This window comes from Sapajus apella, unplaced genomic scaffold (assembly GCF_009761245.1).
Source record: "Sapajus apella isolate SASKATOON/1434 unplaced genomic scaffold, GSC_monkey_1.0 scaffold15, whole genome shotgun sequence".
Lineage (NCBI taxonomy): Eukaryota > Metazoa > Chordata > Mammalia > Primates > Cebidae > Sapajus > Sapajus apella.
The window spans coordinates 1566199-1593569 of record NW_022436955.1 but is presented as its reverse complement, the minus strand read 5'-3'; the positions used below and the strand labels follow the sequence as shown (position 1 = coordinate 1593569).

General features: G+C 52.7%; 2 protein-coding genes across 8 annotated transcripts; one reads left to right on the top strand and one right to left on the bottom strand.

Annotated features, from left to right (window-relative positions):
• Window positions 1–5107: 5107 nt before the first annotated feature.
• Window positions 5108–18592, top strand: DOK4 (docking protein 4). Of its 6 annotated transcripts, none has more exons than XM_032283978.1 (8): window positions 5108–5283; window positions 11169–11415; window positions 14739–14846; window positions 15001–15115; window positions 15390–15509; window positions 15616–15805; window positions 16543–16681; window positions 16825–18592. In XM_032283978.1, the coding sequence occupies exons 2-8, from the start codon at window positions 11350–11352 to the stop codon at window positions 17182–17184; spliced, it is 1098 nt and encodes a 365-aa protein (XP_032139869.1). In that variant the 5' UTR covers window positions 5108–5283; window positions 11169–11349; the 3' UTR covers window positions 17185–18592. The 6 variants fall into 6 exon arrangements, with proteins under 6 accessions (XP_032139869.1, XP_032139872.1, XP_032139870.1 ...); XM_032283981.1 differs by having other exon boundaries at window positions 5265–5283; window positions 11172–11415; XM_032283979.1 differs by lacking the exon at window positions 5108–5283 and adding an exon at window positions 10431–10522.
• POLR2C (RNA polymerase II subunit C) lies at window positions 18543–27004 on the bottom strand. Of its 2 annotated transcripts, XM_032283987.1 has the most exons (9): window positions 26597–27004; window positions 26334–26383; window positions 25148–25216; window positions 24942–24994; window positions 21573–21701; window positions 20786–20837; window positions 20395–20563; window positions 20170–20244; window positions 18543–19549 (listed from the first exon to the last, which is right to left on the bottom strand). In XM_032283987.1, exons 1-9 carry the CDS (start codon window positions 26680–26682, stop codon window positions 19405–19407), a joined length of 828 nt encoding a protein of 275 aa, XP_032139878.1. In that variant the 5' UTR covers window positions 26683–27004; the 3' UTR covers window positions 18543–19404. The 2 variants fall into 2 exon arrangements, with proteins under 2 accessions (XP_032139878.1, XP_032139879.1); XM_032283988.1 differs by lacking the exon at window positions 26334–26383 and having other exon boundaries at window positions 26597–26753.
• Window positions 27005–27371: the final 367 nt, after the last annotated feature.

The following is a 27371-nucleotide window of genomic DNA, read 5'->3' as shown; positions in this document are numbered from 1 at the left end:
TTTGGGAAGCCAAGGCAGGAGGATCACTTGAGCCCAGGAGTTCGAGACTAGCCTGGGCAACATAGTGAGACCCCCATCTAATTTTATGTAAAAAAAAAAAATATATATATATATATATATATATATAATTATTATTTTAAATCTCCAGACTCAGATGTTTTTGTTGAATAATTCTACCAAACATTTAAAAAATTGACACCAATTCTACAAAACTGCTTTCAGAAAATACAAGTGAATTCTGTTCAATTCATTTTATAAAGTCAGTATTACCCTGATATTAAAATCAGATAGAAGCAGTACAAAAAAAGAAAGAAAAGGAAAGTGGCCGGGTGCAGTGGCTCACTCCTGTAATCCCAGGACTTTGGAAGGCCATGGCCGGTGGATCACCTGAGGTCAGGAGATCAAGACCAGCCTGGCCAACACGGTGAAACCCTGTCTCTACTAATAATACAAAAATAAGATGGGTGTGATGGCATGCATCTGTAATCCCAGCTACTTGTGAGACTGAGGCAGGAGAATTGCTTGAACCTGGGAGGCAGAGGTTGCAGTGTGCCAAGATGGTGCCATTGCACTCCAGCCTGGGCAAGAGAGCAAGATTCTGTCTCAAGGGAAAAAAACAGGCTAAAGATGAAAAATCATGTATCAGTCAATATAGGAAAGCATTTGACTAAATTAAACATTCATTTATGATAAAAGCCCTCAAAAAATAAAAGAGCAGAGAACTTCCACAATTAGATAAAGAGCATCTCCAAAAAACCTTCCAATAACGTTGGTCCTTAATGATGAAAAATTGAATGATCCCCCCTAGGATCACAACAGAGCAAGGATGTCAGCTCATACTACAACATAGTACTGAATTTTTTTTTCCAGATGGATTCTTGCTCTGTAGCCCGGGCTGGAGTGCAGTGGTGTGATCTCGGCTCACTACAACCTCTGCCTCCTGGGTCCCAGTTCAAGCAATTCTCCTGCCTCAGCCTCCCAAGTAGTAAGATTATAGGCACACGCCACCATGCCCAGCTAATTTTTGTGGGTTATTTTTGGAAGAGCAACCATCTTATTTTTTTTTTAGCAGAGACAGGGTTCCATCATGTTGGCCAGGCTGGTCTTGAACTCCTGACCTCATGATCTGCCCGCCTCAGCCTCCCAAAGTGCTGGGATTCCAGGCGAGCCACCATGCCTGGCCCATAGTGCTGAAAATTCTAGCCAATGCAATAAAGCACTAACAAATAGGTAGAAAAAGAGGGAAAAAAACTTTTCTACATGGAGATGACATGATTATCTATGTAGAAAATCTGAAAGAATCTACCAAAAAAGAAAAAGAAAAAAAGAAAAAAACTCCTAGAACCAATATGTTCAGCAATGTTGCAAAATATAATTATACAAAACTACTTCCATATACTAGCAATGAACTCATTCATGGGCAGCAAAATTAAAAATGCAATACCTTTTTAAATCACCAAAAATAATTAAATAAAATAATTAGGTGGAAAGCTAACAAAATGTGTATAGAACTTGTATGCTGAAAATGCCCTAATGCTGATGAAAGACATTACAAATAAATAAATACATGGAGAGACATACTGTGTTCTTGAATTGGAAGACTCAGCATAGTAAAAATGTCGATGCTCCCGAATTGATATACAGGTTTAATGTAATTTCTATCAGAATCCCAGCAAGATATTCTGTAGCTATAGATAGCATTATTCTAAAATTTACATAGAAAGATAGAGAATATTACTAAGACAGCTGAAACAATTTTGAAAAAAGAATAAGTTGGGGTTGGGCACAGTGGCTCATGCCTGTAATCCCCACACTTGGGAGGCCAAGATAGGAGGATCACTTAAGGCCAAGAAATTAAGACCAGCCTGGGCAACAAAGCAAGAACTCTGTCTCTACAAAATAATTTTAAAAATTAGTTGGGCTTGGTGGTCTTAGCTACTCAGGAGACTGAGGGTGGAGGATTCCCTGACCCCAGAAGCTCAAGGCTGCAGTGAGCTAAGATCGCACCACTGCACTCCAGCTTGGGTGACAGAGTAAAACCCTGTCGCTAACAAACAAACTAATAACTTGGGAGGAATTAATAACAGTCTACTTCAGGGGTCCCCAACCCTGGGCTACAGATCAGTACCAGTTTGTGGTCTGTTAGGAATCAGGCCGCATAGCAAGAGGTGAGCAGCTACGAATGAGCTTCATCTGGATTTACAGCTGCTCCCCATCGCTCACATTACCACCTGAGCTCCGCCTCCTGTCAGACCAGCAGTGACATTAGATTCTCACAGGAGCGCAAACCCTACTGTGAACTGCACATGTGAGGGATCTAGTTGTGTGCTCCTTATGAGAATCTAATGCCTGATGATCTGTCACTGTCTCCCATCACCCCCAGATAGGACTGTCTAGTTGCAGGAAAACAAGCTCAGGGCTCCCGCTGATTCTACATTATGGTGAGTTGTATAAAATTATTTCATTATATATCACAATGTAATCGTAATAGAAATAAAGTGCACAATAAACATATTGTGCTTGAGTCATCCTGAAAACACCCCCTCAACATCCGTGGAAAAATTGTCTTCCATGAAACTGTCTGTGGTGCCAAAAATATTTTTGTTTTTTTGAGACGGAGTTTCACTCTTTTTGCCCAGGCTGGAGTGCAATGGTGCTATCTTAGCTCGCTGCAACCTCAGCCTCCTGGGTTCAAGCAATGCTCCTGCCTCAGTCGCCTGAGTAGCTGAGATTACAGGCACACACCACCATGCCCAACTAATTTTGTATTTTTAGTGGAGAAGGGGTTTCACCATACTGGCCAGGCTGGTCTTAAACTCCTGACCTCTAGTAATCCACCCACCTGGCCTCCCAAAGTGCTGGGATTATTAGGCATGAGCAACCTTTCCCGGCCTTAAGACTTCTTATATAGGTATAGTAATGAAGACTGTTCTGTCATTAACAGACAGATAGACATGCAGACGAATGAAAAACAACAGAGAATCCAGAAATATGTCCACCTGATTTTTTACAAAGTCGCAAAAGCAATTCAATGAGAGTCTTTTCAGCAAATAAAGCCAGAACAATCAGACATCCACAGGCAAAAAAAAAGAAATCAAACAAAAAAAACCAACAAAACCTCTATCAAATCTCACCCCTCCTATAAAATCCAACTGAAAATGAATTACAGACTTGAATGTAAAATAATATTATGGAATTTTCAGAATAAAACATTGAAGAAAATTCAAAGAATTTTTAAATTGGACAACAGAAGCATGATCCATAAGAGGAAACATGGATAATTCAGACTTTGCCAAAATTTGAAACTTTTGTTTTATGAAAGACATAAGTGGATGAGAAGACAAGCTACAGACTGGGAGAGAATGTTTGCAAAGGACATAGTCAAGAAAGGACAAGCAGGTAGAATATATAACTCTTGAAATTCCACAGTGAAAAAGCAAATCATCACACTGGGTACAGCGGCTTATGCCTGTAATTCCAGCACTTTGGGAGGCCGAGGCAGGTGGATTGCTTGAACTCAGGAGTTTGAGACCAGCCTGGGCAGCATGGTGAAACCCCGTCTCTATAAAAAATCCAAAAAAATTAGCTAGGCGTGGTGGTGTACCCCTGCAGTTCCAGCTACTCAGGAGGCTAAGGGAGGAGGATTGCTTAAGCCCCGAGGCAGAGGCTGCCCTAAGCCGAGATCACGCCACTGCATTCTAGCCTCAGTGACCAAAAAAGATGCCTTTTTATTGTGAAAACTCATTTGTGTTCTTGTTGTTGGCCAAAGATTCCCTAGAGGTTTCCGGTATTGAAAAACAGTTCGCTGTGATGAATCAAGTGCTGGGAGCTTTATGAGCTGTGGTCTGAAGCAAAGCAGGTGAGGTCAAGTTTGAAAGATGCGTAGAGAGGTCAGGAGGTCAAGGCCCAGGCTAGCTTGGCCATGGGGCCTGTGGTTGGTCAGCTCAGTTGATCACAGACGCCACAATGACCATCAGGGCAATTTTCAGACATCCAGAGGCAGCCTCCTTTTCAGTTTCTGGGCAAGGCTGAGGCCCAGGTGTCTTCCTGGGCAAGTATTCTATGGGTGAGTGTTGGGATCCTTGGTCCCTCACTGCTTTAGGCCTATTCCTCTGAGACACCTGGACAGTAGCTGGACATGGAGGCATGTTCATTTCTCAGGATCTTGGCTGTTCAGGTGGCCTATTGTTTTGTTTTGTATATACGGTGTAAAGCAGTGGTTCTTACACATTAGTGTGCATCAGAATCACTTAGAAACCTGTTAAAACACAGGTTTCTGCTAGAAACTCCCAGAAATTCTGATGGTCTGGGGTGGGGCAGGGAATTTGCATTTCAAACAAGTTTCAAGGTGATGGGAGGCTTCTGGTCCAGGGACCACACTTTGATAAGCCCTGGTGTAAAAAGGTGCAGACATGAAAACCAGTGGGGGGACAGTTTCTCCCCAGAGGAGGCACTGGGTAACTTCTCCTGTCCCTGCCTGGCACAGCTGAGGCCTGTGATGTGGAGATTCCCACAGATCAGTGACTCAACAGGCCCGAGGGGCAGAGGTGAGGGGGTTGGGGCAGCAATGGAGGGGAATGAAGTTTGGGCTTGAGGGCAAAGTCTGGGGGGGGGGGAGCCTAGAATGAGAGAACTGGATGTTTTGAGAGTGGAGAGGCGATCAGGGGAGACAGAAGCGATGGTGCGGCTACTTGAGGAGGGGTAGCGTAGGAGGTCACTGTGGGGCTGGAGGAGCTGGGCAGTGAGGGCCCAGAGAGTCATGAAGGAGTTAGGGGAGCAATGGGTGTGTATGTGATTCCTGACGAAGTGAACGGTTTGAGATTTGGGGGCTGGGAGCTGATGTGGAGTTCAGCTTTCAGGGGGCTGAGAGGCGATGTGGGTTTTAGGACCCAGGGAGGGGCAGTGGGAATGAGCCAGAGGTAACGGGGACGACCTGAAGCGGGTGCAGGGGTGCCAGGGCAGAAGTGGGGATGCCAGGGCAGAAGTGGGGGTGCCTGGGCAGAAGTGCATGTCCTGCGGCTCGGAGGAATACGGCGGGGGCCGGTCGCCAGGGCGGGGCAGGGGGCGGGGCGCGGCTGCGGGACCCAGCGGAGGAGGGAGCGGAGCGGAGTCCCAGCCCGATCCGGATCCCGAGCCCGGTGGCCGCGCCTCCCTCACCGTCCCCTCCTGGAGCCCGGCGCCGCCGCCGCCCTGCCGCCCCCGCCGGCCGCGCCGTGACGCGGGCATGAGCCTGCCCCGCGGCCCCGTCGAGCAGGCGCCCCTGGCCCGGGCCTCGGCGCCCAGGTAAATTGGGGGGCGCGAGGCAGGGAGGGGGACATAGGCCGAGCAGAGCCCGCGAGAGCCTTGGCGACTCCCACCCCTGGGGACCCTCAGTGGCTTCCCGAACCTGAGGACGCTCCATCCCATAGGACCTTCCTCCTCTGGGGTGGGGGGCTCAGAGATCCGCCACCCAAAAGCCGGTGCCTGGGCCCTGAAACTCCCTGAGCTCACCCCACCCCCAGCTCTCCTCTCCGTGGGAGCCCCTGTCGCGAGCTGACCTCACCCGCACCCACACAAACCCTATCGGAGCAATCCAAGCCCTGCGCTCCTGGGCCTGCCAGCCGGAAGGGGCATTACCCAGCCCCTGGCAGCTCCCAACCTCTCTGCCTTCCTGCTCCTCCCCGGGCCTCCTGTTCTCTCAACTGCTCCAAATTCCAGGAGATGATTTTCTGTACCCCAGCTGACCCCCACTGCCGACCCTCTCCTGCCTATGGAGTTTCTACCCACAGCCCAAACTCATGGCCAGCTGCCTCCTGTCCTTGAACCTTTCTCCACTGGCCCCCCCAAGGTCCTGTCCACCTTCTCCCCCATGGCCCGTAAGGCCCTGGATCCAGTTACATGCTTTCTGTTGCTGAAAAGGGGCATGAGCGGAGGCTGGGCACCTGGGCGATGTGGCAGAGCTGAGACTCTGTGCAGCCTGCCTGCCCCAGGCCAAGGGGACACGTCATTTGCTAGGGCACTTCCACTTCGATGGAGGGTGTGGGTCGGAGGGGTCTGATGGCTGGGGCAGCGAGGGTCCTGGCAGCCGCTCTAGGAGACCCCACTTGGGCAGTGTGGGGTGGGCTTACTTAGGGCAGTTTCTTTCCTGGACCCTTTGAGGGATGTGGCACCAGTACAGGTTCTTCCTGCCCCCGCCCCCCACTATGAGTCCCAGGAGCTGTGCCTCCTCTTCCAGGTTGCTTGCCTTGCTGTGCTAGTACTGGGTACTCCCAGCACTGCCCTCCTGGACAGGGCAGCAGAGCTGGGCATGACCTCACCCCACAACCCTGGCCAAGGTGGGGCCGCCTGACCAGGCCTGACCTAGGTGTCAGCAGCATGCTCTTCCCTGAGGCAGCTCTGAACCAAACTGCGGGTCTTGGGCGCAGCTGGTTCTCCAGTAACAGCCTGCCTGCTGGCCATGCCACCTCTGGAAGCTGAGCCAGGTCCAGCCAGATGAAGGCTGGTGGTGGTGGAAGAAAGGATGGGGAGGAGGATAAGTCCTAGAGAGAATTATGAGTTCAGCCCTCAAATATTGGGCACCTCATCCCCACCGGGCACCATTCTGGGAGCTAGACAGAGCTGTTGACTAGACAGATGAGGATGAGCCACCAGGGAGCTGACATTCCAGATGTCTCTCTGTGGCCAGAAACAAATGGACAGATGTAGGAACAAGAAAATCCCATGGTGGTGTGCGATGAAGACAGCCGCACCTAATGTTGTGAGAGAGGCCGACCAGCGGGGTTCCTCTGGTGACGGTAGTCAGTGAAGGCCTCCTGGAGGAGGTGAATGAAGCAGTGGAATCAACCTTGAGCGTGTGAAGGAACAGTGTTCTAGGTGGGAAACAGCCAGCGCAGTGATCCCTCAAGGGGAGTGGGGTTGGCATGTTGAGTGGTGGGCAGGGGACCCAGGAGAGCAGAGTGTTACCAGGCCGCAGCCTTACTCTCCTGGCTTAAGGGTCAGATGCCCCCTCCTTCTGCTGTCCTTCTCTGCCTAGGTGGGTATTTGGTCTGTCTTTGCCATCCACCTTGATGAGATTTGCCATGTTTCAGGTGGTGGCCCCTATGGGGATCTGTTGGGAGACCTCCCAGCCGGCCCTGATAACAATCTGGGGGATAGGGTAGGGGCAGAGTGGCAGGTGATGGGAAATGGCCCTGGTGCTGGAAAGAATCCCACAGATCCGATCTTCGCGTGGGGTGGAGACATCAGACAACAGTGAGATGGTGTCCAGGTAGGGCTGTTCCTGCAGCCCCGATAAGATCCGATCTGTCAGGGGTGGGGAGGCCCAGCCAGGCAGGCAGCCGCCCGCTCAGTCATTGGTTGCTAGCCTCAGCGAGTAGTGTCTGTTCTGGAGCCAAAGCCTCCAGGCAGAATCCAGGTGTGGGAGGGAGTGCTCAGAGTGACTGCCCCATGGGGTAGGTACGGAGGGCCCTGGGAGTCTCCCTGCCCCACTACCCCAAAGGACACCTCCCTGTCCCCCTACCCCGAAGGAGCGTTTTGGAGCTGGCTCTCCCTGCGCAGGAGCCTGTGGTGGCCAGGCACTGGGCAGGTACTGTCCCTGGGTGAGCAGCAGTGTTGGTACCAAGCTGGGAGGCAGGATGGGGGGCAGCTGCTCCTCTCCTCCCCCACTGGAACCCTGAGAGGGGCTGCTGGACAACTTGCTTAGCTGGGAGCTCGGAGCTCACAGGCCCCTTGCCCAGTGCTGGGGAAGGACCCAAGACCTCAGGTCCTCTCAAAGTAGCAAGCATTCTTCCTGCTGCAGGCCTGTGAGGCTGGCGATGGTTCAGGAGTGATGGGGACCGTGGCCGCAGGGACAAACAGGGCAGGGGCTGCTTCATCCCAATTCCTGGCCTGCCCATCCTCAGCTGCCCTCCACTTGTTTTTAATTTTTTTCATTAATTTTTTGAAATTTTTTAGAGACAGAGTTTTTCCCTATCACCCAGGCTGGAGTGCAGTCGCTTGATCATAGCTCACTGCTGCCTGGAATTCCTAAGCTCAAGGATCCTCCCACCTCACGCTCCCCAATAGCTATGACTACAGGCACGTGCCACGTGCCCAGCTAATTTTTTCATTTTTTTGTAGAGACAGGGTCTCCCTATGTTGCCCAGGCTGGTCTTGAACTCCTGGCCCCAAGTGATCCTCCCACATTGGCTTCCCAAAGTGTTGGGATTACAGGTGTGAGCCACGTGCCCAGCCTGCCCTCCACTTCCTGCTGTTCTATTGGGTCTTCACAGGCTCGGCTTGGGGACCGCCTTACTTAATACAGTGCAGTCCCTCTGGAGGATGGGTTGGTTCTGGGCCCCCCGACCGCTTGACCCCGTTGCCTGTCAAATTTGTGGGTCCACCTTTTGGCCCTGACCCTTCCCTCCTCTTCTTCCCAACCCCCGTTTGCCACACCATTTTGGGTTCTAGGTTTAGTCTTGCTCTTGCAAACCTCACTGGGGACAAAGTGTGCCCAGGGTCCCTATGACTAAGGGCTGGAAAAAGCTGCCAGGACTTTGCCACCCAGGCTTCCCCATGAAGGTCATTCTTCCTGCTGGGGACCTGGGGTATGGGACAGGGTGAGGCCTATGACAGATACAGCAGGAGCACTCCTGAGAGCTTGGGGCCACAGTCCCTGGTGGGGTGACACTGGGAAAGAGCACGCTGGCTTCGGGTGGTTTCATTGCCCTGTCTGGGCAGCAACTCTTGAAGGAAAATACACACACACACAGCCCTTGGAGTTTTCAAGGTGGAAGCTCTGGCCAGGCACAGTTGCCCACACCTGTAATCTTAGCACTTGGGGAGGCCGAGCCGTGCAAATCACTTGGCCCCAGGAGTTTGAGACTACCCTGGGCAACATGATGAAAACCTGTCTCTACAAACAAGTTTTTAAAAATTAGCCAGGCATGGTGGTGTGTACCTGTGGTCCCAGCTATTCAGGAGGCTGAGGCAGGTGGATCACTTGAGCCTGGGTGGTTGAGGCTGCAGTAAGCCATGATCGCACCCTGCACTCCAGCCTAGGTGACAGAGCAGGACCCTGTCTCAAAAGAAGAAAAGGAAAAGCGTCCCAAGTGGGCAGGCAGGTGCCTCATGGATTGATTTCCTCTTTTGAAGTAGGTGGATTTATTCACATTTTTTCTAATGGGGAAATTGAGGCCCAGGGTCTTAAGTGGCTTGCCCAGGACTACACAGCCGGCTGGATTCGCACTCCCGGCCATGCTATGTCTGGGCTACCTTGGATGAACCCAGCGGCCCAGTGGCTTCTGTAGGTGTGTTGACAGGGGGCTTCCACACTGTGGACCCACAGCCAGCAGCCAGCCTGCCAAGCATCTTGGAGGGGAACTGCAGTTGCTCTGGGGAGAAGGCAGCTCCAGAGGCAGGCTGTGAAGACAGAGCTGAGAAAAGTGACCCATCTCTGGCTGCCAGAGCCCAGATGTGGCAGAGCTGTTGGGGACCAGTTGCCAGTGAAGGACCCCAGACCAGACCTTACAGGAAGAAGTGGACCCCAGACCGGACCTGACAGGAAGAAGTGGACTGCCTAGCTGTTGGAGGGTCTTGGACCCCAGGAAGCTGGGATAGAGGCAGCGAATGGGCAGGAGTGGAATTGAGGGGGCTACCAGGTGCAAGTGGGATAGGGGAGCATTACCCTCTCTGCCCCTCCCTTGTTTGCGTGTGCCCACTGGGATAGTCCCTTCTGTTCCTTGTTAGGCACTTAACAGACAGGGCTCCAGGACATTAATTAATGCCAAGCTGCTGGCAGCAGCATGCCTGCCCCAGGCCCCCGTTCTGGCAGCACAGATACCCAGCTGACCCCAGAAATGCTGCTCCCATCCCACCCGGTGATCCTGTAAACACCGGGTCCACATTGCTGGCATAGCCCTGCCCCCGAGGCTGGCAGGCAGCCAGAGACAGTGGCAGGATGCTCCCTCCAGGCTGGCCTCCATCACCACCCTGGACCTTCTCCTTCATCCCTGGCTCTGCCCCAGGCCTGCTGTGTGACCTTAGTCGTATAGCTTACTCTCTCTGGGCAACTTACTTTCCCCATCTATAAAATGAAGAGGTTAGTCTGGGTCATTGCCAAGGTCTCCCTCTGAGTCTGAGTCTTTGTTATCTGTTGATCTGCCTGATTTGGGGTGGCTCTGCTATTACCCCCATTTCCTGCTCCATGTTTACCTCCCCTTGGTGTCCCACACTGTCTCCTGCATGTCATATTGCCCCAGGCCCTGGCTGGTTCGCCTGTATTTAACTCCTGCGCTTGCTCAGGACACGGAGGCCCTGCTTGGTTTGGCCAGACCTAGTGGCCTGTTAGACCCTGGGCCCCACCCTCATGGACTGGCCAGTGTTTCCAACTCCAGGGCCAGGGCAAGGCGTCTGCTCCCACAGTGGCCACCTCCAGCCGGCCCAGCACATTCCTCAGGCTTATCTGGGGCCCGCCCCACTGGACTCTGCCCTCCCACCCAGGAAGCAGCACCCAGAGCTGCGGAAGAGTTGCAGGGGCTGGGAGCAGGCTCTGTAGGGGCTCAAGGTAGTGATTCTTAGCCTGGGGCTGGAGAGAAACAGGTAGAGGACTGGGTGGGGCAGGAGGGCAGAGGGGTTTGGGTTGGGGGGTGCTGCTGAGCTGGCCAGCCAAATAGTCTTTAACATTGCAGAGCATGGGGTTCACTCAGACACCCAGGGGTCCTTTCCTGGGACCCCCTACCCCATCTCTGGGAAGGCTCCTGCTTCCCCCCGACCCCTGGGGGCTCTTGTACTCAGAAAGCAGCTTTTGCTAATGGCAAGTTGCCCTCAATTTGCCCCAAAGTTATCACAGTTGATGGGGCCACCAGCCTGAAATGCTGAGGGACAGCAGCTCCTGGCCACTTCCCTTCTGGAGTCCCCACCTCCACAGCAGGAACTGAGCCAGTCCTCCCAGGAAGGGGTTAAGTGCCAGCCCCAGGCATGAGGGAGGGGACTGGGCTGGACCATTTTCCTCGACACTGCCTCCACCTCGGTTTTCCTGAATGGTTCTGTCGTACTGGGGTGGGGAGGGAAGGGAAGGAAGAAGGGCGGGAGAAGAGAGGGAGGGAGGAGGAGGGAGGAGTGTGGGAAGAGGAAGGAAAAAAGAGAGCGAGACAGCGAGAGGAAGAGAAAGATGTCACTGTCTCTAATCTCCCTGTCATTTTTATTTCCAGCAGGCGAGGGGCGAAGGAGCTGCTAGAACAATGCTGAGGCAGGCAAGGTGAGGAGCAGCCCCTCGCGGCAGCCCCGACAGAGTGTCTGGAACAGGTGATTGGAGGAGCCGGAGACCCAGGCACCTGGGCATCCTTCCCCTCGCCTCCGCCAGGCCCCGAGCCCCCAAAAGGTGGGGGAACTATGGCGACCAATTTCAGCGACATTGTCAAGCAAGGCTACGTGAAGATGAAGAGCAGGAAGCTCGGGGTGAGTGACCCTGAGCTTCGGAGGGGCCCTGCTGAGGGATGGGGGCCTGAGGACTCGGTCCGGACACGGAAGGCATGGCGTGTGGGGCACGCGGCTGCCCGCCAGCCACTGGGCATCGTGCATCTGTGGTCTCAGGGCTCCTTGCCAGCGGTCTGCCTGGCATGTGCCTGGCCTGGGTTCTGCCCGCTGCAGCCCCCGCCCCAGAGGGCTGGCTGGCATCCCAGCAGCTGGGCCAGCGGTGGCGGTGGTGGCATTGGTGGCCGCTGATGGGCAGGCAACTCCCCTGCTATTGTTGAAGTTCTCACCACAGCAGCAGCAGCAGGAGCGGCTGGCAAGCCGGGCTGTGTCTGAGCTGAGAAACAGCGTCTCGCTTCCCCTGGCCTCCTCTCCCTTCCGTGTGCCCCCACCCCAGCCTCCCCTCACCTCTCCTGGCCTCTTTTCTTTTCGGTACCTCCTCTCCCCTTGCTTCTGACTGCTTTCCATGTGCAGATCTTTAGTATATTTTTGATTGTCATTTTTAATGTCAAAGAAGTGTTTGAAAAGGGGAGTGGCTGGTTGGGGGAGATGGGGTGGTGCGAGAGGCGCTGAAGATGATCATTATGTGGTTTCTAAATGAGAACTTTGGGTAGAATGGCCCAGTGCTCTGGGACAGGCTGCTTCCCTCCAAGTTGTTGGCGGGTGACTCTGTGCGTGCCTGGTGCTTGTCCCTGAACTACGGGCTTGGAGGGGCTACAGAGAAGAGGTCTTACTGGGCATGCACCCTGTCCTACCCCCTGTAGACCCCCAACTGGTGAAGATCTCCCCAGAAGGCAGGAGCAGAGGCCCCGGGGATCAACTTAATGATCTCGGCCAGGCTGAGAGCTGCCTCTATTCCTCTGCCAAGCCCCCCTGCCAAAGACAGGTCTGGCAGCTGCCCTTTCCCCTGTAGGAAGGGCAGCCCTGGTGACGGAGGTCACCCAAGTCTCGTGTTTGACCCAGGACTCCTGTCCCTCTCTCCCTTCTCTCTCCCATTCCCTTGAAGGAGCAGGTGGGTTCAGGCTGCTCAAGGCTTCCTGGCTCAGCCTGAGTGGGGTTGAGGGGAAGCGTTGGGGAGAGGGATCTGCCGCCCGGCTTCCCTACCTGGGTACCAGACAGAGCAGGGCTGGCCTTGGAAAGGGTGGCTCTGGCCCCGCCTCCCCTCCTGTGCCTCCCTGCCCTGGGGCTCAACCTAGTTGAGAGTGGGCCCTGGCAGCTATCGGCTACTTTGCTCTTTACTCTTCCCCTGAAAGGGGGATCAGCCCACCGACTTGGAGCACAGAACAAAGAGAAGCTGCGGCTGAGGCAGGGAGCCCAAGGAAGCGGAGGCCTAGCTTCTAACATCACTCCTCATTCCTCTGGCCCCAGACTTAGCAGGTCCCCAGGTGGGCTGAGGCCTTGCCCAGGGCAGAGGGTGCCAAGAAGGCACCAGCTACAGGGCAACCAGTCGAGCTCAGTATCAAACCTGTTCCCGAGGGAGACTGAGCGGCTGACAGGTGGGCACGGCCCGGATGGGGAGGTGGGGTGTGGCCAGGACCTCTCCATGCAGGGAATTCTCTTCCTTCTGAAGACAGGAGCCTCACTTCCCCTGGTGTGAGAGGCTGCAGCAGCCATTCTCATCTCAGCCTACAGAGGGGAGGGGGAGGGGCTGAAAGAGATCAGGAGCCGGCTCTCCTACCTGCCAGGGCCTTTCTCCTGTGGCAGAGCTGTGGCAGAGTGTTTCTGAAGCACTGATCAAAGCCCTGTGCGAAGTGGGAAGGAGGGCTCTTGAGCACGTGGCTCCCTGGGGCTGTGAATGTGTATCCTGTAACCAGGCAACCAGCATGCTAGGCCCCCAGACCTTCTGCCCCTGACGCTGCGGGCTGCCTGGCGCCCACCCTGGCAGGGTGTATCTGGGTCGGCAGCATTCGTCCATTCATCCATCCATTCATTCACGGTTCCTTCATGTGGTCATTCACTTGTTTACCACAGCTGTTAATGAGGCTACCAGGATATGAGTGAGGATTCTGAGGATACAATTCAGCGTCTGTCTTAAAGGAGCACTGCAGCTGAGAGCTGAGGGCTGCTGAGGTTTAGGTGGATAGAACAGAGGCCGAGCCAGGTCAGGGGTGCAGGAGTAGACATGCCTCCTAGGGTACCAGCTAGGAGCCAGAAATGGCCTGGCTCTGAGTGGCATCTTGAAATGAGGGCTGCCTAGGACTACTGCACCCTGGGACCTTGCCTGCCAAGGACCTAGTGCACCCATGGCACAGTAGGCCTGAGGAAGGGATGGGGCCCAGAGGTCTCCTGGCCTCCTTTGCTGTGCTCTCGGCCGCCACTCAGCCTCCCTACTGTTTCCAGTAAGAGGAACACCAGAGATGCCCGGAGAATGGGCTCTGCCAGGCTTCTGGAGTGCCCGCTGGAAGGAGTAGGTAAACCCCAATCACAGACTTTGGGCAGAAAAGAGCCTAGGCGGGAGGGAGGGGCTGTGCAAGGGCAGCTGAGGTGGGTGGCTAGGGTCAAACACCCTGCACCGTGAATGACAGGCCTAGGGTGGTCACTCCCCTCCCCTCCCCACTACTCCTCACCCCTCAGGAGGAGTCCATGAAGCTACAGAGAACATAGGTGGTTTAAGATACAGGGGTCTTGGCAGTGGCCCGGACAAGGAGGGAAGGCACCATGCTGTGGGAGGAGCCCCAGATTCCCAGCTCCGCCCCTTAACCTCGGACAGCCGTGGGTTCCCAGATGGAACAGGGCCCCTTACACTCCAGGGTTGGTAAATGAATGAAGAGAGGGCGAGTGAAAGCTCCCAGAGACAAAAGTGAGTGTTACCTATGTAAAGAGCTCTCACCTGACTCAGAGAACTAGGGGCACGGGGATGTGCAGGCTGGCAGGGGGCAAGGGTCCAATCCCTGTTCCCAGGAGGCCCCTCTGTGGTGGCTGGCACTGCCCGAGCTCTGGCCAGATCCTACAGTGGGCTGTGAGGGTTGGCTCTTGATCTAGACAGCCTGCTGCAAATACCAGCATCACCATTCCTTAGCGTTTTGATGCCTCACTTTCCCCATCTATAAAATGGGGATAACAGAACCAATCCCAGGAGTGGCCCTGAGACTGTGCAGTGTTAATTAACAGTGTGTGAGCAGGAAGCACTCAATGAACGTTGGCAACTCTCACTAAACTCAGCAGTGCACACACTCAGACTGGGGCTTCAGGAAACACTGCGCAGCACTGCCCCCTGTGGCAGGCAGGGGTGGCTGCAGGGCCGTGCTGGCAGGGTGGGAGTGGTCCAGGGAGGTCGGCTCAGGGGTCACTGTCATCTTGCCCCACAGATCTACCGGAGGTGCTGGCTGGTGTTCCGGAAATCCTCCAGCAAGGGGCCCCAGCGGCTGGAGAAGTATCCGGATGAGAAGTCGGTGTGCCTCCGGGGCTGCCCCAAGGTTAGGAGGCCTGGGCCCTAGCTCCCCCAACCTGTAAGCAAAGGCGGTCTGCTGAGGCCTGAGGTCTGCACACCCTCCTGGGGGTGGCAGGCCTGTGGGGGATGCAGAGAGAGGCGCCCCGGCCTGGCTAAGTCCCTTGTGGATGCTGTCCCAGGTGACTGAGATCAGCAACGTCAAGTGTGTCACGCGGCTCCCCAAGGAGACCAAGCGGCAGGCAGTGGCCATCATATTCACTGACGACTCGGCGCGCACCTTCACCTGCGACTCAGGTGAGGCACTGAGTGCAGGCCTCCATCTGCCTCCCCTGGCATGGCTGTGGTCAGAGGTCTAGCCAGGAGCGGGCAGGGCAGGGCTAACCTGGGTGGAGATGGTGGTGTGGTGTGTGTGGGGTTGGGGGTGCTTTGAGGGAGCAGGCCCCCAGGGGTGAGGCGGGATAGACAGATGGAACCCATTGTCCTTGCCCTCCCTGCTGTGCATGGTGGCATAAGTCAGGCTGGGCAGATGGGCACCAAGAGCCACATGATGAAGTAGCATTTTCTTCAGAGCTGGAGGCGGAGGAGTGGTACAAGACACTATCTGTGGAGTGCCTGGGGTCCCGGCTCAATGACATCAGTCTAGGAGAGCCTGACCTCCTGGCTCCAGGCGTGCAGTGTGAGCAGACAGGTGAGGCTGGGCCCTGGCCCTGGTGGTGGGGGAGGGGAGAAGGAAGGAGGGAGGAAGCCCCCATCTGGGACATCTCTGGGCCCACTTGCCCTCCCTCCGACTCCAGATCGCTTCAATGTCTTCCTGCTGCCCTGCCCCAACCTGGACGTGTATGGCGAGTGCAAGCTGCAGATCACCCACGAGAACATCTACCTCTGGGACATCCACAACCCCCGTGTGAAGCTCGTCTCGTGGCCCCTCTGCTCACTGCGCCGCTATGGCCGGGATGCCACACGCTTTACCTTCGAGGCCGGCCGGTAGGACCCTCTCGCCTCCCAGCCCTGTCCTACCACGGTGTGAGGGTGGCTGCCATTCACTGTGTTGGGCACTCACTGTGCTAGGAGCTTGGTTTATTTATTGACATAGCAATCCCAAGGGGGAATATAATGTTCCCATTTTATAGAAGAAATGGAGGCTCAGAGGAGTCACTTGCCCACAGCGTGCAGATCAAGTGAAGCTGTTTACCAAAAGTCATACTTTGGCTTAAGTCAGATGTGGGTACAGGCACTAGTTCTGTGACTGTGGACCTGCGTCTGCGTTTCGGGGATAATAAAGTACCTAGCCGCCCAGAATTATAGTGAAGACTGGGTATCCCTCGCCTGAACTCTGGAGTCAGCCTACCTAAACTGAAGTTCTGTAGAACCCTCTGTAGAACCCTGGCTGAGTTACTTAGCTTTGCATGTCTGTTTCCTCATCTATAGAATGGCTTGGGAAAATGCATAATAATGAGGAAACTATTAATGGTACAAAGGCCAAAGGGAGGTGGTAGAGAAAACTGAATGGGTTAATTCTTCTAAAGCATTTTGAGCACCAGCTGGTAGAGAAAATGCTCAGCATATTTGCACCATGTGGTCGGAGCCCCAGACCACAGCGTGGCCCGTCCTCCTGCCTGGAATGCAACCACAGCTTGCAGTTGCAGGAGAGCCTGACTGAGCACATGCATGTTTGTGGGGGGTCCCCACCACCTTGCCCTCTGTGCCATCTGTGTCCCCAGGATGTGTGATGCTGGGGAAGGACTCTACACCTTCCAGACACAAGAGGGAGAGCAGATTTACCAGCGGGTCCACAGTGCCACCCTGGCCATCGCAGAGCAGCACAAGCGGGTCCTGCTGGAAATGGAGAAGAACGTGAGGGTGAGGCAGCAGGCAGCAGTCCAGGGTATGGGTGGCAGGTGGACAGGCAGGGCCGGGTACACAGTGGAGGCAGGTAGGGTTTTGGGCGGGCTGCTCAGGGATACTGGGCCACTAATGGGAGCGCCCCCTCCTCTGCCCCACAGCTGCTGAACAAGGGCACAGAACATTACTCATATCCCTGCACTCCCACGACTATGCTGCCCCGCAGTGCCTACTGGCACCACATCACAGGTTCCCAGAACATCGCTGAAGCCTCCAGCTATGCTGGTGAGTCGCTTCCATGCCCCACACCTGCCTGCCAGGAGGCTCCATGGAGGATGAGGCCTATTGGGCAGGGGTCTTTTGACCTAGCTCTGAGTTCCGAGCCTGCTTCTGTGCCCACGGGTGAGGGGTATGGGGCAGCCCAGGCCAGCTCAGAAACGGACCTCCTCAACAGATTTATCCTGCTCAAGCCAAAGCCCAGCCAGGGGGACAGCAGCGAGGCCAAGACCCCATCCCAGTGACCATAGTGCTGGCGAGCACCAATGACTGCTGGGGGCTGCCTGCTGCAGGGCTAGCTGCAGTGTACCGTGGACAGCCTCAAGGGGCTGTCGGTCAGGAGCCTGGAGAAAGAGAGCAAACTGCCCCCTCCTCACCCCCAAGGATGATGCTGGACTGAGGCAAAGGGCTGGCCACACCACCTGAGCATGTGTGAGGGGCTGGAGCTACCGTGGGACTATATACTGTTAATGATTTTAATATATATGGCTTACGACATACTCTGTATTAACGACATCCCCCACCCTCATCCTGTCCTGCCCCACCAATACACACACATTTCTGAATTCCATGACCAGGCCACGGTCAAGGCTGCTTTTGAGAATGAGGGCAATTGTGTCCATCCTCCATGGCACAGCCTTCTTGCTGCCAGGACCTGCTTGAACTGCCAGGGCCAGAAGAGGGGGACAATCAGGGCTTGAGGCTGGCACTCTGGCTGCAGGCTTTTCCCAAACAGCCCAAGGGCTAGAACAGCAGGTGGCTTCTCAGTTCCTCTGGGCCTGGAGTGGCACAGGAAGGATCTGCGCTCCCACTGTGCTGCTTGCCAGCCTTGCAATTGGAGTTTGAAGCAGAGGTGACATCTGGCTGATACCTCAGGTGAAAATCTGGTTTTAAAATGTAACTTCTGCACAGGCTCCTTCCTGCTTTGTAGGCTGGGAAGATGCCCTCAGGGTAGGGGGCTGATTACCTCAGCCATGTGGAGGAAGGCTGGAACTTGTTCCTTCCCCAGGGCCAGGCCAGGAGGGAAGGCCACAGCAGGACTGCCGTGGGGAGCACCCCTGCTGCCCGCCTCACTGACCAGGGGTGGACAATGCCCAAGCAAAAGGAGCCCCTTGGCCCTGTCTAGCCAGCCAAAAGCATTCTGAAACCAAGACCTTCCCATTTCCTCCTCCCCACATGGTGCTGAGGCTCCCTGCTGAAATGCAATTAAAGCAATTGATTTTCTAGTGCTGGTATTTGTTGACTACCATGCAGAAGGGCTATCTATCTTTCTATTCACATCAAACCTTTGGTTGTGTGGGGTTTTTTGTTGTTTTTTGCGTTTTGTTTTTTAAAACTTTAGGGTCCTGATTTGTGGGAACAGACCTTCTTGTAAATAACCACTATTTGAGTTGTGGCAGGAGGATGATAAAGCATGTGACCCCTCCCCCAAAGGAGCCCTTGAGCCAGGGAGGTGGCGCAGTCAGCTCAGCTCTCAACGTGACCCGAGGAATGACCACCCAGAGGGATGAGCTAGCTTGAAGAGGGGAACTGGGGTCCAAAGGTCTTTGGGGAGGGAGGCAGAGCTGGCTGGCTCAGCTAAGTGGCACGATGACGCATGAAGGAGATTATGTTGTGCTCTTTATTGCCAAAAATAAACTTTTAAAAAGACAACTTCTGTTAATCAATAAATATCCTTTCCTTTCTGTAGTGGATCTCTGCTTTTCTCCAGGCTGCCTAATTAACTGCTTTGTGTGTGTTCCTACCTGGAGACAGTGCTAAGGGGTTAGGGCCAGAGCCTTCATTAAGGAGAAATCAAATACTTCTCCTGTGTATGTGGGAGGGGCTCTTGCTCCTGCGGCTGCTTCCACCCCCACCCCCACCACCAAACTCAATGTTCAGGCCACTGGTGGCGAAGGGGTTCATAACTGCTGGGTAGAGAATGAAATACCGTGTTTATTTGGTCGGGGGAGGACAGCCAGGGTGTAATGCTATTCCCAAAAGATTATTTCTCAAATGAGGGACACCTGGGAATTTGAAGTGCTAGCAGGCCGGCCCTGGGGCAAGGACTGGAAGGGTTTATAGGCTCCTTAAATCAAGACTGTGGCACTGGATCCTAACACCAGAAATCTAAGGTACAACTGAAAATTACTGCTTTTGGACAGAAAGGATTTAGAGTAAAGACCCGGACTAACCAGGAGAGTTCAGTGGGTTCCGCACAGGTGCACTGCAAACAGACTGGAAGGGACATTCTGGGATCTGGAAGCCCTAACAGCAGTCAGGGCCAGTAAAAACCTGTCCTGCCTAAACACCACCGCATCCCTGGTAATCTATCTATGACCCGCTTCTAGTTGGTACTGGTGACCTGCCAAGAAGCTTAAGAAACAGTAGACTAAATTCCCAGAAACTAGAAGAGCCTCAAGAGAGACCCCCAAATCCAGCTGCTGGCCTGAATCTCCGTTTCTGCTGAAGCAGGCAAGCTGCAGCTAATTTATGGTTAGCACGTCACTCTGGATCTCGTGGCTTAATTGAGTTTGTAAATCACTGAGTTTCTTCTTCAATCCAGAGAGGGCTGACAGAACAATGGTTTCAGGACGCAGAGAGCCACAGGACTCCACATTGTAGTAAAACCTAGGAGGTAAGAGTCCAGTGAGCACCCTGCAAGGCAGGCTGGCCGACCTGAGCTCTGGCCGTGGACAACCCTTCTTCGTTCTGGGTCGTGGCTCTGTTCCCACATGGAACTTGACCGTGGGCCAGGGCTGACTTCCCTTCATCTAAAACCTCTTACACAGAGTAGTTTCAACACACTGCATGATCTCAAGGAGGCTCCAACTACCTCGTAAGATACCTGTGAAAATCCTCAAATTCTGTATGCACACACGCCTCACACAGGAGAAAGCAGAAAACCATGTGAGCAGTGACCAGTGTCACAGCCCCTTCAGTCACCCCTGTGGAACTTGAGTCAAAATCTCTGCCCCTAGCTTTGACCTCAAGAATCTTTTCTTTGGGGACTGAAAATCAGAATAGCAACAACCTGGATAATTGGAGAGTCCTCTCTGTCACAGTGACCAAAAGGGGCCTGGCGACCTGCCCCCAGGACATACACATAGCACAAGTCTAGTTCAGCAGTCAGCAGCCCCTCCTCAGCGTACGAGAACTGCAAGGTGGGGGAGGACTGCTGAGCCCAGAGCTTGCACCAAAACCATCCCTTCTGACCCCCTTCACCTTCTCATGTCCAACCAGGGTCTTACCTCTCTGGCTTGCCATTGGGGTCATAGGGAGCCTGCGACTCGTCCTCATCCAGCTCCGAGTACTCACTCTTTGGCCTGAGGTCAAACACAGGTCAGCACAAGGTTGCCACTGCTATTTTGGGGCACTCAAGTTCCTAGAGAGCCTGCCACATCTCAGTCACCAGCAGCCATTTCCATGCCACACCAACCCCCCAATGCCTGCCACCACTCCTAAAGGGAACATACCATTCCTCGGGCTTGGGGTACACTGTGTGCCTCAGGGCATTGTCTGGATCGTATTCAAAAGCCACCCCTGCAGTAGGGTTCCATTTGGCATGCTCCTTGCCAAAGCCCTTTTTGGCATAGGCCCGAAGTCTCAGCTCCTGGCCCTTTCTCAGCTTGACGATGAGAATGTCTGCAGTGGAAGGTACAAGTCAGTCAAGGCCCTGGAGAGAGACGGTTCTCCAAATTCTGACTTGGAGTGCTACTGCAAGACCACACACATCTGGAAAAATGGATCTAAAGCCAATTTATGATGAGACTAGACAGTACGAGAGGCTGCGTCTGGTGTCTGCATCCCACTGGCCCACACAGTGACAGGTCAGGGAGATGTCTGCACGTTCACTCCATGGCTTACCATCCTGCTCCACGTAGTCATTGGGGTCATTATCTCGGTTCCGGGATGTCACCTGCAGGGAGTCCAACAGCCATTCATTAGCTGCTCACCTCTCCAGTCACTTCCTCTGGCATCCATCACCCAAAACCTCTAGACTGCAATCTGTCAATCAGGGAAGGGGCACCTGACAAGGCAGTGGCACAGATGTCCCCGAGGACTCCAACCCCCACTTCATGGCGTGGTGATAGCCTCAAGCAAAACAATTCCATGGCCTTTAAAAGAGTCCCTGGGCGATAGTGGGTGCACAGCACTAACACTGCTAATGATGCAACGATGTCCAAGAAGAATCCAGAATTAGAACTTCTAGGGATCAGATTAAGGCAGAGGGTAACAGGGAAAGTCAACATTTTATAAGGATCAATCCCAGTCTAGCCCACTCGGAGCCAGAAAGAGAAAAGATCCCAGGGAAGCCAGGCACAGTGGCTCACGCCTGTAATCCCAGCACTTTGGGAGGCCGAAACAGGTGGATCCCCTGAGGTCAGGAGTTCAAGACCAGCCTGACCAACATGGAGAAACCCCATCTCTACTAAAAATACAAAATTAGCCGGGTATAATGGCACATGCCTGTAATCCCAGCTATTTGGGAGGCTAAGGCAGGAGAATGGCTTGAACCCCGGAGGGGGAGGTTGTGGTTAGCCAAGATCGCACCATTGTACTCCAGCCGGGGCAACAGGAGTGAAACTCCATCTCAAAAAAAAAAAAAAAAAAAAAAGATCCCAGGGAAAAGAGGATGCCGTCCTGCACTGACCGGAATGACCCGGGGGCTGTTGGAGATGAGGTCTCGAGACGTGACATGTCGAGTCTGGTCTTCATTGCACCGCACGTCGAGGGTGAACTCCACTGAGCACTCAGGGCAGAACTCCTCACATGTGCAGTCCTGAGGCAGGAAGAGAAGCAGAAATGAGTCCATGGGGAGATGGCGACTCCTGTCCTGGCTCCCTGCATCTCATACCCAGTTCCTTAAGTTTCTTTACCTGTAAAAAGGGATTCATCAGTCTCCAGGTTCTTGTGGGCTATGACAATCTGGTATACCATTCTCATGGACTGCCCAAGTTTAGAGACAACTTACACCTACACTGGCACCCACATTTCCTTCCCACTCCCGCCAGCTGCCAGGCCACCTCTGGAGACACTGCTAACATCTCACTCTGGCCCTTGGAGTACTCTTCCTCAGAGAAGCACGGCTATGAGGGAGAGGAGGATGCTTCTACACTCTACAGTTCAGCTTCCCAAGAACTAAGTGGACCAGCTTGGGAATGTAACCACCATTTAAAATAAAACCACCAGGGAACAGAAAAAAGTACCTTTCATGTTCTAGAGTACTCACCTTTTCTAAAAAAAATCCTTTCTTTATGGAAAACTTCATACATATACAAAAATAGAGAAGCATGTAAGAAACTGCCATCCCATAACCATCAACCACCTTCCATAATTATTAAGTTTGCCATTCTTAAAACAACTGGCTCATACCCATGTTAGGGACTACCAACTGCAGTTTAACTTCAGGCAAGAAGAGAGTTACTAGGATGCAATCAAGCAAGCTGTTCTCTCCCTCACATCAGTGAGGAAAACCTGACATTCTTTTTGATGTTTGCCTGATAAGGAAGAAGCAACTAGAGGTCCCACCTGAGATGTCTACAGTCACACACAGGTAAGGAAGGAAGGCAACCCAGACCCCTGAGACAGAATTACTCTTAAAAATACGAAACGGAGCTGGGCACAGTGGCTCACACTTGTAATCCCAGCACTTTGGGAGGCTGAGATGGGAGAATCACTTGAGATCAAGAATTCAAGACCAGCCTGAGAAATATGGCGAGACCCTGTCTCTACAAAAAAGTACAAGAAAATTAGCCAGGCATGGTGGTGCACAGCACCTGTAGTCCCAGCTACTCGGGAGGCTGAGGCAGGAGAATCACTTGAACCCAGAAGATGGGGCTGCGGTGAGCCGAGATCATGCCACTGCACTCCAGCCTGGGTGACAAGAGCAAGACTTATCTCGAAAAATAAAGAAACATGAGAATCAAAATGTAATGGAAGATATAAAATATGAAAAGGTACTCAACCTAAAAAAAAAGCACTAAAAGGAGAAGAGTCTGTTTGAGATGAAGAGCGACTAAAGAGCTATAAGGACCAAATGAGTCTTGATCAAGACTGACCCACAAACAAACAGAAAAACAATAAAGAATACTTGGGGAACTAGGAAAATCTGAATATTGATATTACAAATTAACGCTTACTTTCTTAGGCATAATAAAAGTGTGGTTATATAGGAAACCGTTCTTATTAGGAAATGCATGCTGAAGTGTTAGGATGTCTCTGCAACTTTCATACAGTTCAGCAAAAATAACAAGCATATGAAAAAGCAAATGTAAAATATTAGTAACTGGTAACTATAGGTGAAAAGTAAAAGGGTATTTATTATTCCTGTTTTAAAATGTTTCTACAGATTTTCAGAAAAAGCCAGAGAGATAAAAAGAGAGAGAGAGAGAGAGAGAGAGAGAGAGAGAGACACCAAGCCATCTTTGTTCAATAAATACTAGAAAAAAATTTAATCAAAGGAACTGCTAGGTGATAGAGCATGCATATGTATATAAACATATATATATAAAGACAAGTCTCGCTCTTTTCCCCCAGGCTGGAGTGCAATGGCGTGATCTTGGCTCACTGCAACTTCTTCCTCCTGGGTTCAAGCCATTCTTCTGCCTCAGCCTCCCGAGGAGCTGGGATTATAGGTGCCTGCCACTATACCTGGCTAATTTTTGCATTTTTAGTAGAGATGGGGTTTCGCCATGTTGGCCTCAAACTCCTGACCTCAAGTGATCTGCCCACCTTGGCCTCCCAAAGTACTGGGATTACAGGTGTGAGCCACCGTAACTGGCCTTATACATATCCTTACATAAAATATTAGTAAACTGCTCTTAATTGGTTGTACCACTGTCCCCACCAATATCTATGTTTTATTTACTAAAATCAAAAATCTGGAGATGTGAAACAAATAGGGCAAAATGTTGAAATGTGACAACACAGTGTTAGGTGGCAGCACGGGTATTTATTACGTTAGCTCCATGCTTTTCTGTGCTTGAATATTTCTTTTTTAAAAATACATACATACTCAGGGCCGGGCGCGGTGGCTCAAGCCTGTAATCCCAGCCCTTTGGGAGGCCGAGTCGGGTGGATCACGAGGTCAAGAGATCGAGACCATCCTGGTCAACATGGTGAAACCCCGTCTCTACTAAAAATACAAAACATTAGCTGGGCATGGTGGCGCGTGCCTGTAATCCCAGCTACTCAGGAGGCTGAGGCAGGAGAATTGCCAGAACCCAGGAGGCGGAGGTTGTGGTGAGCCGAGATCGCACCATTGCACTCCAGCCTGGGTAACAAGAGCGAAACTCCGTCTCAAAAAAAAAAAAAAAATTACATACATACTTATAAGATATATCAAATCAGCCATCACAAAGATCACATGGCCCTTGAGAATATTAGAAAATGGGCTGATTCAGCATCACCCAAACCATCAAGAGGAAATAGTCTCAAGCTGCTGCGTGATGCAGCCTAGTGAAAAGGATGAAGGTAATCTACTCCTATCCCTCTCTCTCCCGACTTGGAAGACCTGTTAACGTGCCGTCAGGGAGCAAACACAACCAGGAGGAAGAGGGTGAGACCCTAAGAGTACGGCCATGTTTAAGTAGCATCACCTGCAAGGGAAAGGCATGAGTCTGGCAGACACCAGTGCCAAGTCCCTCAGGAGCTGCTCTCGTGAGACAGCTCCCATCCCCTCTGCTCCTTGCCCACCCCAAACTTTTGTTCACTCCTTTAGCATCCTCAGGCCCCTGCTACTGGGAAGAGACGCTTCAGAAGGAACAGCTGCCACCGTGAGTATAAATGGGCACTCCGGTGGAGCTAGCTAACAACACTCCCTGATATTCTGTGCAGTAATCAATCTGAAGCCCCATCAGAACCAAGGACCAGGGCCTGCCCAGGCTCTAGATGACATCTCCACATGGTTGTTCCAGAACTAAAATACAATTCAAACTGGATGCCAAATGTCAGGAAAAATCCCTCTGAGAACTGAACCCTCCCCACCGAACCTCACATCCCACCGAATCACGCAGCATACCCGAGAGTACTGCAGCTTGTCCACAATGTCATCACTAATGAGGGGAATTAATCCTGTAAAAAACAGAAAAGCACTTTAAAGACCACCAAACAGTCAAGCCAAAATGAGAACCCAGAAGCCCCCTAGGGGTGAGGCTGGAAGGACGCCCCCTCCTGACACTAGGCACAGTACCCTCCCTTTAATCTTCTAATACGAGGAGTACTCACCAAGCCTGTGAGCGATGAACTCATCATGAAGGACTGAGGAATTGGCATCAATTTGAACCCAGTCAATGGCTAAAAAATGAAGGAAGGAGACCTGGAGTTTAACCATCTAATTTACCTACAAACTTAAAGCAGTTGCTCTCAAGATTTAGGAATCAACTGACACTAAACTGCAGATGGCTGGGGCTGACTCCACAGCACTAGAGTGCGAATGTTACAGATGAGGAAACTGCAGCATACAGAAGTTTAGTAACTTGCCCAAGTTTCACCAAAATACTAAGTGATGCAGCCATAGAAAGAACAAAATCATGTCATCTGCAGCAACATGGATATGGCTGAAAGCCACTATCCTTTTTTCTTGAGACAGAGTCTTGCTGCATTGCCCAGGCTGGAGTACAGTGGCACAATCTCGGCTCACTGCAACCTCCACCTCCTGGGTTCAATCAATTCTGCCTCAGCCTCCCCAGTAGCTGGAATTGCAGGCATGCACCACCATGCCAGGCTAATTTTTATGTTTTTAGTAGAGAGATGGTTTCGCCAAATTAGTCAGACTGGTCTCAAACTCCTAGCCTCGGGCGATCCTCAGCTTCAGCCTCCCAAAGTGCTGGGATTACAGGTGTGAGCCCCGCCTGGAAGCCATTATCCTAAGAGAATTAACACAGGAACAGAAAACCAAATACCGCATGGGAGCTAAAACTGGGCACACAGGGACATAAATATGACAACAGACACACTGGTGACTACTAGAGCGGGGAGAGAGGCACTGGGGCTACGGGTGAAAAACTACCTATTGGGTACTATGCTCACTACCTGGAGGAAAGGATCATTCACAACCCAAACCTCAGCATCACGCAATACACCCAGGCAACAAACCTGCACCAATGTACCCCCTGAATCCAAAATAAAAGTTTCTTTTAACAATAGTAGTGAAAACAGTATTTGAAGTCTGCAGACTGCTAAATTCATGCTTCTCAGCAATGCACACACAGAACAACGGTGGACCTAAATGGCCCGTGGGCGCCAGGGAGGCGGTCACTGGGCCAAGGGCACAGAGTATGGTCAAGTCTCCAGCAATGCACTTTTCTCAACACTCCCATCCTCAGCCCGAACTGGAAGGAGCCCCAAAGAGTGTGGGTGGAGGGGGGAAGGGACCCGTGGCCCCGGGAACGAGGAAGGCGGGGGCGCTTACCTATTATGGGCACCTCAGCGATGAAGACCCTCCGAATCGAATTGGCCACGCTGAAGGATGAAAAGCCAAGGGGCGTGAAGGTGGCGCAGCTTCGACAGGCTGGTCCCGGGCCGCAGGTTCCCAAAGCTAAAGCCCTCGCGCCGGGGGCAGCTCTGGAAGGACATCGCCCCCACCCCACTATACCCCCGCCCCCAACCCCCAGGGCTCCCGCTTGGGCCTCCCGGCGCCCGAGAGCTGCTAGCCTCTTCCCTAGACAGCCTTACGCCAGGTCGGTGTTCTCGATGATGAACTTGACATTCTCGTCGGTGAGCTCCGTGATCCGCACGGTGGGCTGGTTAGCGTACGGCATCGCTCCTAGCTCCCGCCAGCCTACTCGTCAGGTCCGCGGTGACTGCGCCTGCATCACCGCCGACACCGGAAATCAGTCAGCGCGGCCCCCGAGGCTTCCGCAAAGACGGCTCACAGCGCCGCCTGCTGCTCGGAGGCCGGGACCGCCAGGCGACTTCTGCCCACTCCTGCTTTAAAAAGTACCAGGTTCAGCTGTCTCGGAGGGCAGTTTGGCAAAATATGCATGTCCTTGACTCAACAGTAACACTTCTGAGAGTTCATACTGCAGAAACACTTGCAGTTGTAAACAAAGATGCGAGTTCAGGGACGTTCGTGGTAGTAGTTTGTAATGGCAGAAGCAGCAAAACTGTCCATTGATAAGAGACCTGGTGAAGTATACACACACAGAATACTATGAAGCCCTTAAAAAGAACTTGTACATCTATAGAAAAAACAAAAGTATATTTTAATATGAATGTATATTTTAGCAAAGTATACCTGGATGCCCTTTCCCTTGCACTCTCAAGGATGGACCATGCACTTGCTGAAAACTGCAGGAAAAGATACAATGTTCTTTACTTTAACCTAATGCATCCTCTATAGTCTGTGTAGCTGTGGTGAGTGGGAGCTCTTTGTCTCTGCATCCTCAGTGCTTGGCAGTGGGCACCATGTGGGGTGCACGTTCAACAAAGTACTACTGAAGTCCCCTAA

Coding starts and splice junctions, on each gene's coding strand:
- DOK4 (XM_032283978.1), top strand. CDS start 11,350: ATGGCGACCAATTTCAGCGACATTGTCAAGCAAGGCTACGTGAAGATG. Junction 15,116..15,389: donor CACCTTCACCTGCGACTCAG/GTGAGGCACTGA, acceptor CATTTTCTTCAG/AGCTGGAGGCGGAGGAGTGG. Junction 15,510..15,615: donor CGTGCAGTGTGAGCAGACAG/GTGAGGCTGGGC, acceptor CTCCGACTCCAG/ATCGCTTCAATGTCTTCCTG.
- POLR2C (XM_032283987.1), bottom strand. CDS start 26,682: ATGCCGTACGCTAACCAGCCCACCGTGCGGATCACGGAGCTCACCGAC. Junction 26,384..26,596: donor ATCGAGAACACCGACCTGGC/GTAAGGCTGTCT, acceptor TTCATCCTTCAG/CGTGGCCAATTCGATTCGGA. Junction 21,702..24,941: donor ACAAGCTGCAGTACTCTCGG/GTATGCTGCGTG, acceptor TTCCTGCCTCAG/GACTGCACATGTGAGGAGTT.